The 14,505-nt window shown below is 45.4% G+C and overlaps 1 protein-coding gene across 8 annotated transcripts in view; it reads right to left on the bottom strand.

The window, feature by feature from the left end:
• Positions 1-1,839: 1,839 nt before the first annotated feature.
• The window catches only part of LOC132870936 (gastrula zinc finger protein XlCGF26.1-like), a 148,276-nt gene continuing 135,610 nt past the window's right edge, over positions 1,840-14,505 (bottom strand). For 7 of the 8 annotated variants that reach the window (XM_060904958.1, XM_060904957.1, XM_060904952.1 and 4 more), the window contains 3 exons: positions 13,357-13,424; positions 13,007-13,185; positions 1,840-3,292 (listed from right to left, as the gene is read on the bottom strand). In XM_060904958.1, coding sequence (XP_060760941.1) covers positions 1,866-3,292; positions 13,007-13,185; positions 13,357-13,424 — 1,674 coding nt within the window. In that variant the 3' untranslated portion in view covers positions 1,840-1,865. The other variant, XM_060904959.1, reaches the window with a different exon arrangement.

The raw sequence follows: 14,505 nt of genomic DNA on the forward strand, positions 1-14,505 counted from the left end.
CATGACATTCATATCCAAGACGACATTCATGTCACTGTATGTAAACTTCTGACCACAACTGTAATTGTGTGTGTGTGTATATATACACAATTACAGTTGTGATCAGAAGTTTACATACAGAGGGGGACATATATACACACAGACACACACACCCCAGGAGTGGCTTGATATTAGGAATGCCAGTTGTAGCCCCTTTCCTGGAGAAGTCTGTGCATGGTGGCTTTTGATGGACTGACACCAGCCTCAGTCCACTCCTTGTGAAGCTCTAACAAGTTCTTGAATCAACTTTTCTTGACAACCCTCTCAAGGCTGTGGTCATCCCGCTTGCTTGTGCACCTTTTCCAGGCAGCCAGCCTTAGGACCTTCTGTGGCTTACCTTCCTTGTGGAGGGTGTTGATGATTGTCTTCTGGACAACTGCCAAGTCAGCAGTCTTCCCCATGATTGTGGGTGCGTGTACTGAACTAGACCGACAGATACACGGTACTTATACTGCTTTACTCCAACACGAATTTAAATATTCTAATATTTTGAGACACTGGATTTCTGATTTTCATGAGCTATAAGCCATAATCACCAAAATTAAAATAAAAAAGGTTTGAAATATTTCACTTTAGATGTAATGAATATATGAACGTTTACCTTATTGAATTAAATTACAGAAAAAAGACCTTTCTCATGATATTCCAATATTTTGAGATGCATTACTATATAGTTTGAGAGGCTCTCCTTCCATGCTAATTGGAATGCTATTAAATTTATTTGATGTCATTTTCTAATTTTATGTTTTAAGGCGTGTGTGTGAGATTGTTATACCAGGGTGCTAGTTTTTTCTCTCTAATCGTTTTTCTTTTAAATGGAGTTACATTATCTAAAGTATAGTAGAATGGTGACTAAGCATTCAGTTGCTTGATCAAGTTCTGTAGGTCTGACCAATCAAAGTTGATAACTCTGGGAGACTATTTATGAAACATTATGTAGTAGTTGATGTGAATGTACTTTTTAGGCGATGGTGTGGCAAGGTGCATATATTACTGTTAAAACATTTCAAATGAGACAAGATAATAATCTGAGGGAGCTTCAGACTGTGGAAGTGTGACTATATATTCTATATTTAATATGAACGCCAGTATTAGATCGAGAGTGTGACCACCATTATGAGTGGGTCCTATGAAGTTCTGATTAACCCCTAATGAATCTAGAATGGTCACAAACACTGTTCTCAGACAGTCTTCCAGGTTATCAAAATGAATATTAAGTCTCCAACAATTAATTCTTTGTCTAAAGAAACAACCAGGTTTAAGATGAAATGTGCATATTCACAAAGTTATTCAGAATATAGATTCTGTGTCTGTAAATAATAATTAGCTGAATGGACTGAGTAGACTTATTTTGTTTGGTTACTTATGTTAGTATAAAGAACTTCAAAAGTATTGAATTTTCGTTCAGGTTTATGTATGATGCCTAGATTATCATTATAAATAACTGTGAAGCCTCCTGCTGTACCAGTTAGATGAGGCTGATGCATATAGCTGAGGATGAAGCATATAGCTTCATTTAAAATGCTACATACTCATTTGGTTTGATCCACAATTCTGCTAAATATAGTACATTAAACATCTGATCAGTAATGATTCCATTAACAATTAGCCTCATGCTGCAATACTACAATGATAATAGTGTTACAGCTCATCATTACTTGTATGGTGGTAATTAATGACTACTTAAGAGCAAAAGAAAACATTAATAGCCTTATTTTGAACATCACTATAAGATTACATATTTTAAAAGATCATATAACATGAACATTAAAGTTCAAAGTACAGATCATTTTCAGCAAAAACAGTAATAACCATATTTAACTTGACTACTTTAAATCATGCAATGTCTCTGAGTTAGTGCACTTGTGGGTCTTAAATGTAACTGAATAAGTAAACCTCTTTCCACACTGTGAGCACTGATGTGGCTTCTCTCCTGTGTGAATGCGCTGGTGTTGTTGGAGAGTACTCTGCTGAGTAAAACTCTTTCCACACTGTGAGCAGTGATACGGTTTCTCTCCTGTGTGAACACGCTGGTGTTTTTGGAGATGACACTGACGAGTAAAACTCATTCCACACTGTGAGCAGTGATACGGCTTCTCTCCTCTGTGAATGCGCTGGTGTGTTTGGAGATTACTCTGCTGAGTAAAACTCTTCCCACACTGTGAGCAGTGATATGGCTTCTCTCCTGTGTGAATGCGCTGGTGTTTTTGGAGATCACTCTGACGAGTAAAACTCTTTCCACACTGTGAGCAGTGATGCGGCTTCTCTCCTGTATGAATGCGCTGGTGTTGTTGAAAACTTCTCTGACGAGTAAAACTCTTTCCACACTGTGGACAGTGATATGGCTTCTCTCCTGTGTGAACGTGCTGGTGTTGTTGGAGATCACTCTGACGAGTAAAACTCTTTCCACACTGTGAGCAGTGATGCGGCTTCTCTCCTGCATGAATGCGCTGGTGTTTTTGGAGATAACTTTGAAGAGTAAACCTCTTTCCACACTGTGAGCAGTGATACGGCTTCTCTCCTGTGTGAATGCGCTGGTGTTGTTGGAGAGTACTCTGCTGAGGAAAACTCTTTCCACACTGTAAGCAGTGATACGGCTTCTCTCCTGTGTGAATGCGCCAGTGTTTTTGGAGAGCACTCTGCTGAGGAAAACTCTTTCCACACTGTGAGCAGTGATACGGCTTCTCTCCTGTGTGAATGCGCCGGTGTTGTTGGAGATTACTCTGCTGAGTAAAACTCTTTCCACAGTGTGAGCAGTGATACGGCTTCTCTCCTGTGTGAATGCGCTGGTGTCTTTGGAGATGACTCTGAAGAGTAAAACTCTTTCCACACTGTGAGCAGTGATATGGTTTATCTCCTGTGTGAATGCGCTGGTGTCGTTGGAGAGCGCCCAGTTCAGTAAAACTCTTTCCACACTGTGAGCAGTGATACGGCTTCTCTCCTGTGTGACTGCACTGGTTTGTCTTGAGTGCATTCTGATGACCAAAATTCTTTCCAGACTGTGAGCAGTGGTGAATTCCCTTCTGTATATTATTGTGAGAAGTACCAGAACTGAGAGTATCAGTTGATGTTGACTGACTACTGGAGCATCTGGAGGGGATCTGAAGTTCATATTTAATCTCTCTTGATTCCCAAGGTCTCACATACTCTTCATAATGGCATCTCTGGATGTGTTTGTCTAGGTAAATTTGAGATGCATAGGAACAAGGACATATGGAGCAGGAAAAAACTTGCAGCAGAGTGTTCTTTACTTCTGGAGAAGTGAAAGGACAAAAATACCAGAAATTGAACATGAAATGCAACAAGATTATAAAATGTAATATCACTAATCCAGTGTAAGGGAGTGTTTTTACTGAACCTCAAACATTCAAGATTCTACATAAATGAAGACTGAGACCAAACAAAAACTAGAGACTTGTGCAGGTCTGAGGTCAGCTTTTTTCTGATTGTGAGAGAGAAGCTATGGTACATAAATAGAAAAAACAGCCTGCTCAGAAATATATTGACACCAGGATTTGAACCAATGTTACAAAATTTGTTCCTTTCTTGGACAGTGCTCTATACCACTCAGCCACGGAGGATTACATCACAAACTGAGATTATATGATGTGGCCCTTACATAGTCAGTACACAGTGGCACCACACCACAACTGTGGACTTGCTACTTGAGGCTGGCATGCCAATGACCATCTTACATTCTTAAACACGCTCCAACTCATTTAAAAATACACATACAGACAGGTGCCTCTATAGGCTTCAGCCAAAGGCTGAGCCAAGAAGTTTGAGGACTAAGGGTGTTTTCACACTTGGTCCCTTTCAGCCATCTAACCGAACTCAGATCGATGACTCAGCATTTTTTGTGCATATGTGAACACTCCAACCGTACCCAGACCCCTTTAAAGCGAACCGAACTGAGACCACCTCAGGAGGTGGTCTCAGTACGGTTCGCCTAATCTGCGCATTGTGAACAAAAAGCGCACCGGGTTCACTTTGCCTTTTTCACTGTAGTTTAACCTTCTTCGTTTGCCGTAGTTGGTCACGTGACTGTAGCAGGGAAACTCAACTTCCTTTTGGAACTTACCACAGCCGCTTTACAGTTCTCTGAACTTACTGACTGACGAGTTGGCCACAATAATATAACTATATTATTTATATATATATATATATATATATATATATATATATATATATATATATATATATATATATATATATAAAAATATATAATATAATAAATTTATTTTCCTTAATCTGCACTATTTTGATCAAAGAATACAGCAGGGCAAGCATGGCAGCAGACATTTTGATTCAAAAGACAATTACCCAGAATTCCGTGCACTGGGGGTCTGAGGGCTCGAGAGGACCTGGTGTGAACAGAAAGAGGACTGAGGCCCCATCAAAGCTTAACTGGACCAGAAAGAGAACCCAGTCCTCTTTGTAATAAATTCACAGTGTGAACACAAAAAGAACTGAGTTCTTTTTCTGTTGGTCCACTTAAAGAGGACTGAGTCCGGTTCCTTTAAAGGGGACCAGGTGTGAAAACACCCTAAGATATAGCAGCCTCTAGCTAAGAATACTGGTAGATTCAATAAGGTGCTGGGAACAGCAGTTATGCACAGCATTGGCCACAGCCCTGTGGGTCTGAGCAATGAACAGAAACCAGCAACTCCCCCTTTGTTGCTCAAACCCACAGGGCTGAGCAATGCTGGTGGTGTAAGTGGTTAGCACAGTTGCCTCACAGCAAGAAGGTTCTGGGTTTGAGCCCAGTGGCTGGTGGGGGCCTGTTAGGACTGGGACTGTTTTGGCCTCTAGAGGCCGCTGTTATTTCCATCTTGTCATGTTTGTTTTGGCCTCTAGAGGCCACCACTGTGTTTTTGTGTTTGTCTTCATTGCCTGTTTCCTGCACCGCCCTGTTCCTTAATTAGTGTGTGTATAAATACCCCTCTGTTTGTTCCATTGTCACGGAGTCTTTTTCCTATGCTATGCCTGTTAGTGCTAGTTCCCTCTGTTCCATGTTCCGTGCCTTTGTGGTTTTTGTACTTTGCTTTCTTTTTGGACCTTTTTGAATTTTGTTTTTACCATTTTTGAGATCTTCTGAGCGTTTGCATTTTTGCCTTTTCTTATTTTTGGACTTTGTACTTTTGGATATTTTTTATTTTCCCTTTATCTTCTGAGCTTTTGGATTACTTTTGTTTTTTTGCCGTGGATTGTACATTTTGTAAATAAACTTTTTGATACTTTTCTACTTCCGCCTCACGCCTCTGCACTTGAGTCAACCCCCTGGTGGCCTAGTGGGGGTTTGCTGGATTATCACACCAGCGAACCAGGTTCGAATCCCACCAAATTTCCTAACAGAAAGACTCCGTCATGACCGACTCAGCAAAGGCTTCTTCATCTGTCTACCCGGCCAACCTTCAGGGAATGATGGCTGTGTTAACACGCCTCGGATCCACCATGGGCACTCATGGACGGACTCTCGCAAGCCAACGTGAGAGCCTTGTTCGCCACGAGGTACTGTTTCAGCAGATTGGGAAAACCCTGGCACAGCTGACTTCTCTGCCCCCATCTCCTCCGCCTGATTCTGTTCCACCATCCGCTCCAGTGCCTCCTGCCATGCTGCCTTCTTCACCTCGCGAACCCAGCCTTCCTGCACCACAGAGGTATGATGGCAAGCACAGTGAGTGTCGAGAGTTACTTACCCAGTGCCAACTCACCTTTGAGCTTCAGCCTACCACCTACACTATGGATCGCCGCAAAATTGCCTTTGTGATAACCTTATTAGCTGGTAAGGCGCAGGCCTGGGCCACTGCTATCTGGCAGAGACAGGGACCCGAGTGCTCTGATTTCCAGCTGTTTACTGAGGAGATGCTTTGTGTCTTTGATCAAGCAGACATCAGTAAAGACGCAGCCAGAAAGCTCATGTCCATCCGGCAAGGGGGAAGCGTCGCAGACTACGCCATCTTGTTCTGGACGCTCGCAGCAGTAAGTGGATGGAACGAGACTGCCCTGGTGTCAGCCTTCCACCATGGTCTGTCTGACCCCATCAAGGTGGTCTGGCTTCTATCGGATGCCCTAGTGACCTCGAAACACTGATCTCACATTCTACTCGTCTGGACAACAGGATGAGAGAACGCCGCCAAGTCCTGAGCCTCCCCGGCCTCCCTGCCTCTACCTGGAGTCCGTCTACCTCCTCCAGTGACTGTCCAGAACCCATGCAAGTGGGTCGTACTCGCCTCTCCGCATCTGAGAGGGAGCGCAGAAGGAGGGACAAGTGCTGCATCTACTGTGGCAAGCCTGGTCACTTCCGAGCATCATGTCCCGAACTCTCAGGAAAAGGACCGCCCCGTCCAGCCGAGGGAGGGTTGTGACGGGGCCTACCCTCTCTCCTGAACTTCCTGGCCAAGGAGTTTACATCCCGGTCTCCATCTCCTGGGGTGAGTCCGTCCACTCTTGTCAAGCCTTGTTAGACTCCGGGGCGGCTGGAAACTTTATGGATATCCACTTCGCCCAAAGTATCAATGTCCCGACTGCACCTCTTGAAGTCCCACTGTCTGTGTCTGCCCTCGATGGCCAAGCCTTAGGTGACAGAAGAGTCACCCAAGTAACTTCTCCAGTCTTCCTCCAGTCTCAAGGTCACAAGGAAGAAATATTCCTTCACCAGAGTTCCCAGTGATTCTAGGCCTTCCTTGGCTTACCCGCCACAACCCTCACATAGACTGGGTAACAAGCCAGGTTGTGGAATGGGGCCCTGCGTGCCATGCCTCTTGTCTGCTCTCTAGCTCTCCTGTGTCTCCTGCTGAGCCCCCTGATCTCACCGAGCTATCTCAAGTTCCCACAGAGTACTGGGATTTGAAGGAGGTATTCAGCAAAAGCAGGGCCACCATTCTTCCTCCGCACCGGGCCTACGACTGTGCCATCGACTTGCTCCCTGGGACTACCCCTCCTCGTGGCAGACTGTTTTCCCTCTCTCAGCCAGAATGCAAGGCCATGGAGGAATACCTCAAAGACGCCCTGGTCTCTGGGTTCATTCGACCCTCCACCTCACCTGCTGGTGCCGGCTTCTTCTTTGTCGGCAAGAAGGATGGGGGGCTCCGACCATGTATTGACTACAGGGGCCTGAACAAGATCACTGTGCGCAACCGATATCCCCTTCCGCTGATGTCCACAGCATTCGACCTGCTCCAAGGCGCCACCGTCTTCACCAAGTTGGACCTATGGAACGCATACCACCTCATCCGTATCCGACAGGGAGACGAGTGGAAGACTGCCTTTAACACCCCGTCTGGGCACTATGAATACCAGGTGATGCCCTTCAGACTCACCAACGCACAAGCTGTTTTTCAGGCCCTAATCAACGACGTCTTGAGGGACATGATTAACCTGTACGTTTTTGTCTACCTCGACGACATCCTTATCTTTTCCAAGACCGTGCAGGAGCACCGCCACCATGTCCGCCAGGTTCTCCAGAGGCTGCTACAGAACAATCTGTTCGCCAAGGCCCAGAAATGCGAATTTCATGTTCCCGAGGTCTCCTTTCTGGCTTTTATTGTACGGACAGGCCAACTCCAAATGGACCCTGCCAAGACCCTGGCCATCCGGGACTGGCCCACTCCCAAGTCCGTCAAAGAGGTTCAGCGGTTCTTAGGATTTGCTAACTTCTACCGCAAGTTTATCAGGAACTTTAGTTCTGTAGCAGCACCCATGTCGGACCTCACCAAAGGGACAGGTGGATCTTATGTCTGGTCTCCTCAGGCGGAAAAGGCATTCAAAGACCTCAATCACCGCTTCTGCATGGCACCCATTCTGGTCCTCCCGGACACCTCCCAACCATTCATCGTGGAGGTGGATGCCTCGGACAGCGGTGTCGGTGCGGTGCTCTCTCAATGTTCGGAAGGAAAGCTGCACCCCTGCGCATACTTCTCCCACCGCCTGAGTCCTGCGGAGTCCCGGTACGATGTGGGGGATCGAGAACTGCTAGCGGTCAAACTGGCCCTTAAGGAGTGGAGGCACTGGCTGGAGGGAGCGCAACATCCATTCCTGGTTTGGACTGACCACAAGAACCTGGAGTACCTCCAGCAAGCCAAGAGACTGAACCCTCGACAGGCTAGGTGGGCCCTGTTTTTCAGTCGGTTTGACTTCACCCTCTCGTACCGCCCAGGCTCCAAGAACACCAAACCTGACACACTGTCCAGGCTGTTCTCTGCCACTAACAGGGAGAGTGAAGTCGGGCCTATTATCCCTGTGTCCCGGATTGTGGCCCCTGTCCGCTGGGGTATTGAGGAGGTCGTCCGACGAGCCCAACGCCAGGACCCCGGTCCTGGGACGGGGCCACCGGGCCTCTTGTATGTCCCACATCAAGCCCGGGCCAAGGTTCTCCAGTGGGGTCACTCGTCCCCTCTCACCACCCACCCGGGAGCTCGAAGGACCCTGGACTTTTTGAGAAGGCGCTTCTGGTGGCCTAGCATGGAGAAGGAAGTGAGGTCATTCGTCCTTTCCTGCAAAGTGTGCACCAGAAGCAAGAACCCACAACAGCACCCCCAGGGTCTCCTGCATCCTCTGACCATTCCCCGGCGTCCCTGGTCCCACGTGGCAGTCGACTTCATCACAGGTCTCCCTGAGTCACAAGGTAACACTGTCATATTGGTCATAGTTGACAGATTCTCCAAGGCCTGCCGCTTTTTACCACTGTGCAAGCTCCCTTCTGCTCTTGAAACTGCTAAACTATTATTCACTCATGTCTTCTGAGTCTTTGGTCTCCCGCAGGACATCGTCTCAGACCGAGGGCCCCAGTTCTCCTCCCGAGTGTGGCACGGGTTCTGCAAGGTCATCGGAGCCACTGCCAGCCTCTCCTCTGGGTTTCACCCACAGTCCAATGGCCAGACGGAGAGGCTCAACCAGGACCTGGAAACCACCCTGCGAGGCCTGGCTATGGATAACCCGACATCGTGGAGCACCTGGCTGCCATGGGCAGAGTACGCCCACAACACCCTGCAGTCATCGGCCACCAAGCTGTCGCCATTCCAGTGCCAATTCGGGTTCCAGCCACCTCTGTTCCCGGACCAGGAGGAGGACGTGGGGGTGCCCTCGGTCAACCAATATGTGAGACGGTGTCGCAAGACCTGGAGCAAGGTCAGGAAGACCCTCATCCAGACCTCCAGAACCAACCAGACTTAGGCCAACCGCCATAGAAGACCTGCCCACGCTTTCCGCCCTGGGCAGCGGGTTTGGCTGTCCACTAAGGACCTTCCGCTGCGGGTGGAGAACCGCAAGCTTGCTCCTCGCTACATTGGCCCCTTCAAGGTGGTGCGCAGGGTGAACCCTGTCTCCTACCAGCTCCAGTTGCCCCGGACTCTGAGGATCAACCCCACATTCCATGTTTCCCTGTTGTGGCCCGTACTGACGTTCATGTATGCCCCTGCCCCTAGGAACCCCCCACCCCCCTGCATCTTCCAGGGTCAGACTGTGTTCACCGTGCATCGCCTGCTTGACTCCCGCCGGGCCCGCGGCGGGCTTCAATATCTAGTAGATTGGGAGGGCTATGGCCCTGAGGAACGCTGTTGGGTCCCCGCCCGGGACATTCTAGATAAAGGACTATGCTGGGACTTCCATTCGGCCCATCCGGATCGCCCTGGGAACGTCAGGAGACGCTCCTGGGGGGGGGGTCCTGTTAGGACTGGGACTGTTTTGGCCTCTAGAGGCCGCTGTTATTTCCATCTTGTCATGTTTGTTTTGGCCTCTAGAGGCCACCACTGTGTTTTTGTGTTTGTCTTCATTGCCTGTTTCCTGCCCCGCCCTGTTCCTTAATTAGTGTGTGTATAAATACCCCTCTGTTTGTTCCCTTGTCACGGAGTCTTTTTCTTATGCTATGCCTGTTAGTGCTAGTTCCCTCTGCTCCATGTTCCTTGCCTGTATCTTTGTGGTTTTTGTACTTTGCTTTCTTTTTGGACCTTTTTGAATTTTGTTTTTACCATTTTTGAGATCTTCTGAGCGTTTGCATTTTTGCCTTTTCTTATTTTTGGACTTTGTACTTTTGGATATTTTTTTATTTTCCCTTTATCTTCTGAGCTTTTGGATTACTTTTGTTTTTTGCCATGGATTGTACATTTTGTAAATAAACTTTTTAATACTTTTCTACTTCCGCCTCACGCCTCTGCACTTGAGTCATCCCCCTGGTGGCCTAGTGGGGGTTTGCTGGATTATCACACCAGCGAACCAGGTTCGAATCCCAGCAAAACCCTAACAGGGCCTTTCTGTGTAGAGTTTGCATATTCTCCCAGTGTCTGTGCAGGTTTCCTCTGGGTGCTGTGGTTTCCCCCACAGTCCAAAGCCATGCAGTTAGGTTAATATGGGACAGCCTTGAGCGAGGCACCTAACTCCCAACTGCTCCCTGGGTGTTGTTAGCATGGCTGCCCACTGCTCTGGGTATGTGTGTGTGCTCATTGTGCATGTGTGTGTTCACTGCTTCAGATGGGTTAAATGCATAGAGGAATTTCACAAGTGTGTGATGAATAAAGTTGTGCTTTCTTTCTTTCTAGCACCTTACTGAATCTACCAGTATTCCTAGCTGCTATATCTTAGTCCTCAAACTTCTTGGCTCAGCCTTTGGCTAAAGCCTATAGAGGCACCTGTCTGTATGTGTATTTTTAAACGAGTTCGAGCATGTTTAAGAATGCAAGATGGTCATTCGCATGCCAGCCTCAAGTAGCGATTCCACAGTCACGGTGTGGTGCCACAAAATTTTATTTCATTAAAACATAATTTTGTAAAAACCCAGTTAATTCATATTAATGTAATTGGTGAAAGAAAGCAAGGCAACATCCATGAATTAAAGACAAGAATAGCCAAGAAGAAATGCAAGCATATGTAAAAGGAACACACTATAATGGTTCAGATGGCATTCAATTAGGTCTGCAACAGTAAAGGAATTTCCTACTACAGTATTCGAAGAACGCCCTGGTGTGATTTATAGTAATAAAGCAAGCAAACCTCCATGTGCTTATTCATTGGATGTTGCTTGTCCCTTAATATGTTAAAATTCTTGAGCTGCAAGAGTTTAAGGAGTTAAAAATAAACATAATTAAAAAGATTCTCTCTGTACAGCATGACTATTGTAAAATGATTGAATTTAATACTCAAAATAACGTTATTGCTTGTTAAACTGGTTGATAATATAACCATCACCACATGTGCTCCTGAAATAAAGCAAATGTGTTCGACTGACATCTGTATTAGCAAATTAACAACTTTGCTTGGTGCAGACACGCTGCACTAGTGTGTGTTCAACTAACTTCTCTCCAGCCAGTTGCTTACACTGAAGGTGTTATTTTGTTTGCTTGTTTTTCCCCCTTGTGCGTTTCTGTAATATGGGGAGATTGGACAGCATTATCCTATATTGTATGTTTGTTGTGATAGGGCATGTGTTTATTTCCCCTGATTTCCTGCCAATTTTCTGCTTAATTTAGCCATGGCCAATTCCCACGCAACAGACTGCTCTCCCGTATCACACAACAGCTACCAACCAGGGAGGGCTAAGGCTACCACACGCTTCCTCCGAGTCAAGTAACACCAGTTGACCGCATCTTTTACTCATATAATGTCGGGGGCAGCATAACATACTCGGAGGAAAGCCCAATCCACTCACTTCCATATGAATGTGCATGAGCTCACAGACGTCCATGACTCATGAGCATAACTGACAGGGAGAGCATGTCACCCCTCCCTCCCAGCCAGTTTTTTCTCTCTTGAACTCCCAACCACAGGTAGCTGGGACATCATCAGGATTCAAAAATGGCAATCTCCGGATGATGATGAGGACACTTTTCTGTTGTGCCACTCGGGATCCACAGGGCATGCATTTTATACTACTTCTGGTTAAATTGTGCATGATAAATAAAAATACAATAATATTTTGTGGTTTACTATGTATCTAGTTTCAAACAAGTAACCCTAGAGATGGGTTATGATATTCAAATAGTCATTAAAATAGAAATCGATTAGTTTATGTGACTATCCTCTTTTTCTTGCTTTGAAAAAAAGAAAAGTTTCCTTGTGTGCTGTGCTTGTTGCCCATGATCATCATGACCTTTTTGTTCCATTTTAGTTTTGCAGGCGTCATCAAATGCAAATAAGCTGGGCTGTGGCCACACCTGCTAATTTATGGGTGTGATTTGCAGTCATCAACATGCACATGAATACAAAGCAAATCAGCCTTTTTTAAATCTGACATTTTTCTAAAAACTTTTCCAAGTCTTCATAAAGTTTTAACAAACGCCCAATGTAACCAGACTGTTCAAAAGCAAAAAAAAAAAATTAATAATAATAATAATAATAATAATAATAATAAAAGGGTTAGGGTTAGGCTAACCCTAAAAACACGTGTCCATCTTATCCACAAGTGCTTCTTGAATTCATCCACAAATGATTTCCAGAGAGCACAGTGCATTTATTGGTTAATTTTTTCCTTCATTTTTCATCTGCTGCTACATTTCTTCTACAAACAACAATTTTGGTTAAAGACAGGACACCAAAAATACAAATACAATCCATAGTATTTCAGAATAACCAGCATTGAGTTTATTCAGTAAGTTGAGTGGAAGATGTTTAGCTACTCTTCTTCTGTCATCAGTATTAGTTCTGCTTGTGAGAAATGTAACTTAATTAACATGCTTATGAAGAAGAGCCAGACTTTTCAGAGGACTTGCAATAGCAAGAGATGCAGTGGGCTGACTTCACATGTCTCAAAGGAAGCCGACAGACTTCACCCTCTCTGGTTGGTCATTGTCATATGAGAGAGAAGACCTACCTGGTTGGTGGAACTGGCCAAAATTAGTTCCCTGGGGGAGTGCTCTGGTTATTGTAGACTCCATTGTACAACAGCTTTCATCCCATAAACGTTGTTAGGTTAAGAAAGGTGTTACTAGATGATGCAGAAAATAACCCCTTATAACTTCTTAGACTATAGTAACACCTTGCTGTCTGGTTGTTCCTGTAGGTGCAGGACTGAATTCTTTAGCGTACTCCTCTTCAAACCACACCAAAAGCTCCTGTCCTGGGTTAATGGGTCGACAGCAACGATACAGAATTCCCCCTCGATACTGAAATGCCACAAGGTTCTGTTCTTCATCATTACAGGCACAATTCACATACCTAAAATAATGAGGCAATGTTCCAGAAAAGGTAAAAATCAGATCAGAGTTACAGACTTAGAGAAAGCATGGAGGAGATATCAGTGACAGCAAGAAGAAAAAAATTCTTCCAACAAACAAGGAGCTGTAAAATCAATCACTAAAAAGACCCAACGACTAGTGTATTCCTCACCTCATCCAATTCACATGCATCTCTCTTTTGGCGTCGATGTATTCTTCACACTGCATGTTCCTGTATATCTGTAGAAAAATACCACATTTACATTTTCTTCACTAAATCAATCTATACCTTTAAATGAGGTATACAGAAACGAGAATGATGGCTCATGACAATATTATATTAATCCTCGTGAAGGCAGAATTAAAGGTTTTTGAATGTATCACAAGGTTAAACGTTTTAAGAATTAAAGGTTTTTGACTGTATCACATTTAGATTCACAAAAGAGCTGACAAGCACCAAGATGAGTTTAGGAACTACAGGAAAATGCAGGTGAGGCTTTATCAGAATGTAGACAAAGGAAAGGTTTCTAATTAAAGGCCTACGGGCAAAGCTGTGCTGTTAATAAGATCTCTCTGATAAATATCTGTCCCTTGTGTTTTGGTCTCTAAACAGACAGCTACAAAAATGCACAACTTTCAAATCAGTTCATCCATCTATTATCCATAACCGCTTATCCTCTGCAGGATCGCGGGCAAGCTGGAGCCTATCTCAGCTGACTATGGGTGAGAGGCGGGGTACACCCTGGACAAGTCATCAAATCATCACAGGGCTGACGCACAGAGACAAACAACCATTCACACTCACATTCACACCTACGGTCAATTTAGAGCCACCAGTTAGCCTAACCTACATGTCTTTAGACTGTGGGGGAAACCAGCACACCTGGAGGAAACCCACACAGACATGATACAAAATTTATTTGTATCAGAAAAACAGAAGATATGTCTAGGGGATGTGGGCTTCTGGTTGTGAATGTAATGAGTGAGTGGAATGCCAGCAGGGATCAGAGTCAGAATGAGAAAAAGATTGTAGTGTAGCAAGGGAGTGTATGAAAGATACAGTGAGTGCATGCGTGTCGTGGAGAAGAGAGTGTGTGAGTGTTAGAGTCTAATGGCCCTTTTCCACTACCCTTTTTCAGCTCACTTCAGCTCGCTTCAGCTCACTTCAGCCCGACACGGCTCGCGTTTCGACTACCAAAAAACAGCACAACTCGGCTTGCTTCAGCCCTGCTTAGCCCCTAAAACTCGCACCGTTTTGGAGTGGGGCTGAAGCGAGCCAAAGCGAGCCGAGTGAGGCTGGGGGCGTGAGCAGACACTCCCC

Source organism: Neoarius graeffei, chromosome 22 (assembly GCF_027579695.1).
Source record: "Neoarius graeffei isolate fNeoGra1 chromosome 22, fNeoGra1.pri, whole genome shotgun sequence".
Taxonomy (NCBI): domain Eukaryota; kingdom Metazoa; phylum Chordata; class Actinopteri; order Siluriformes; family Ariidae; genus Neoarius; species Neoarius graeffei.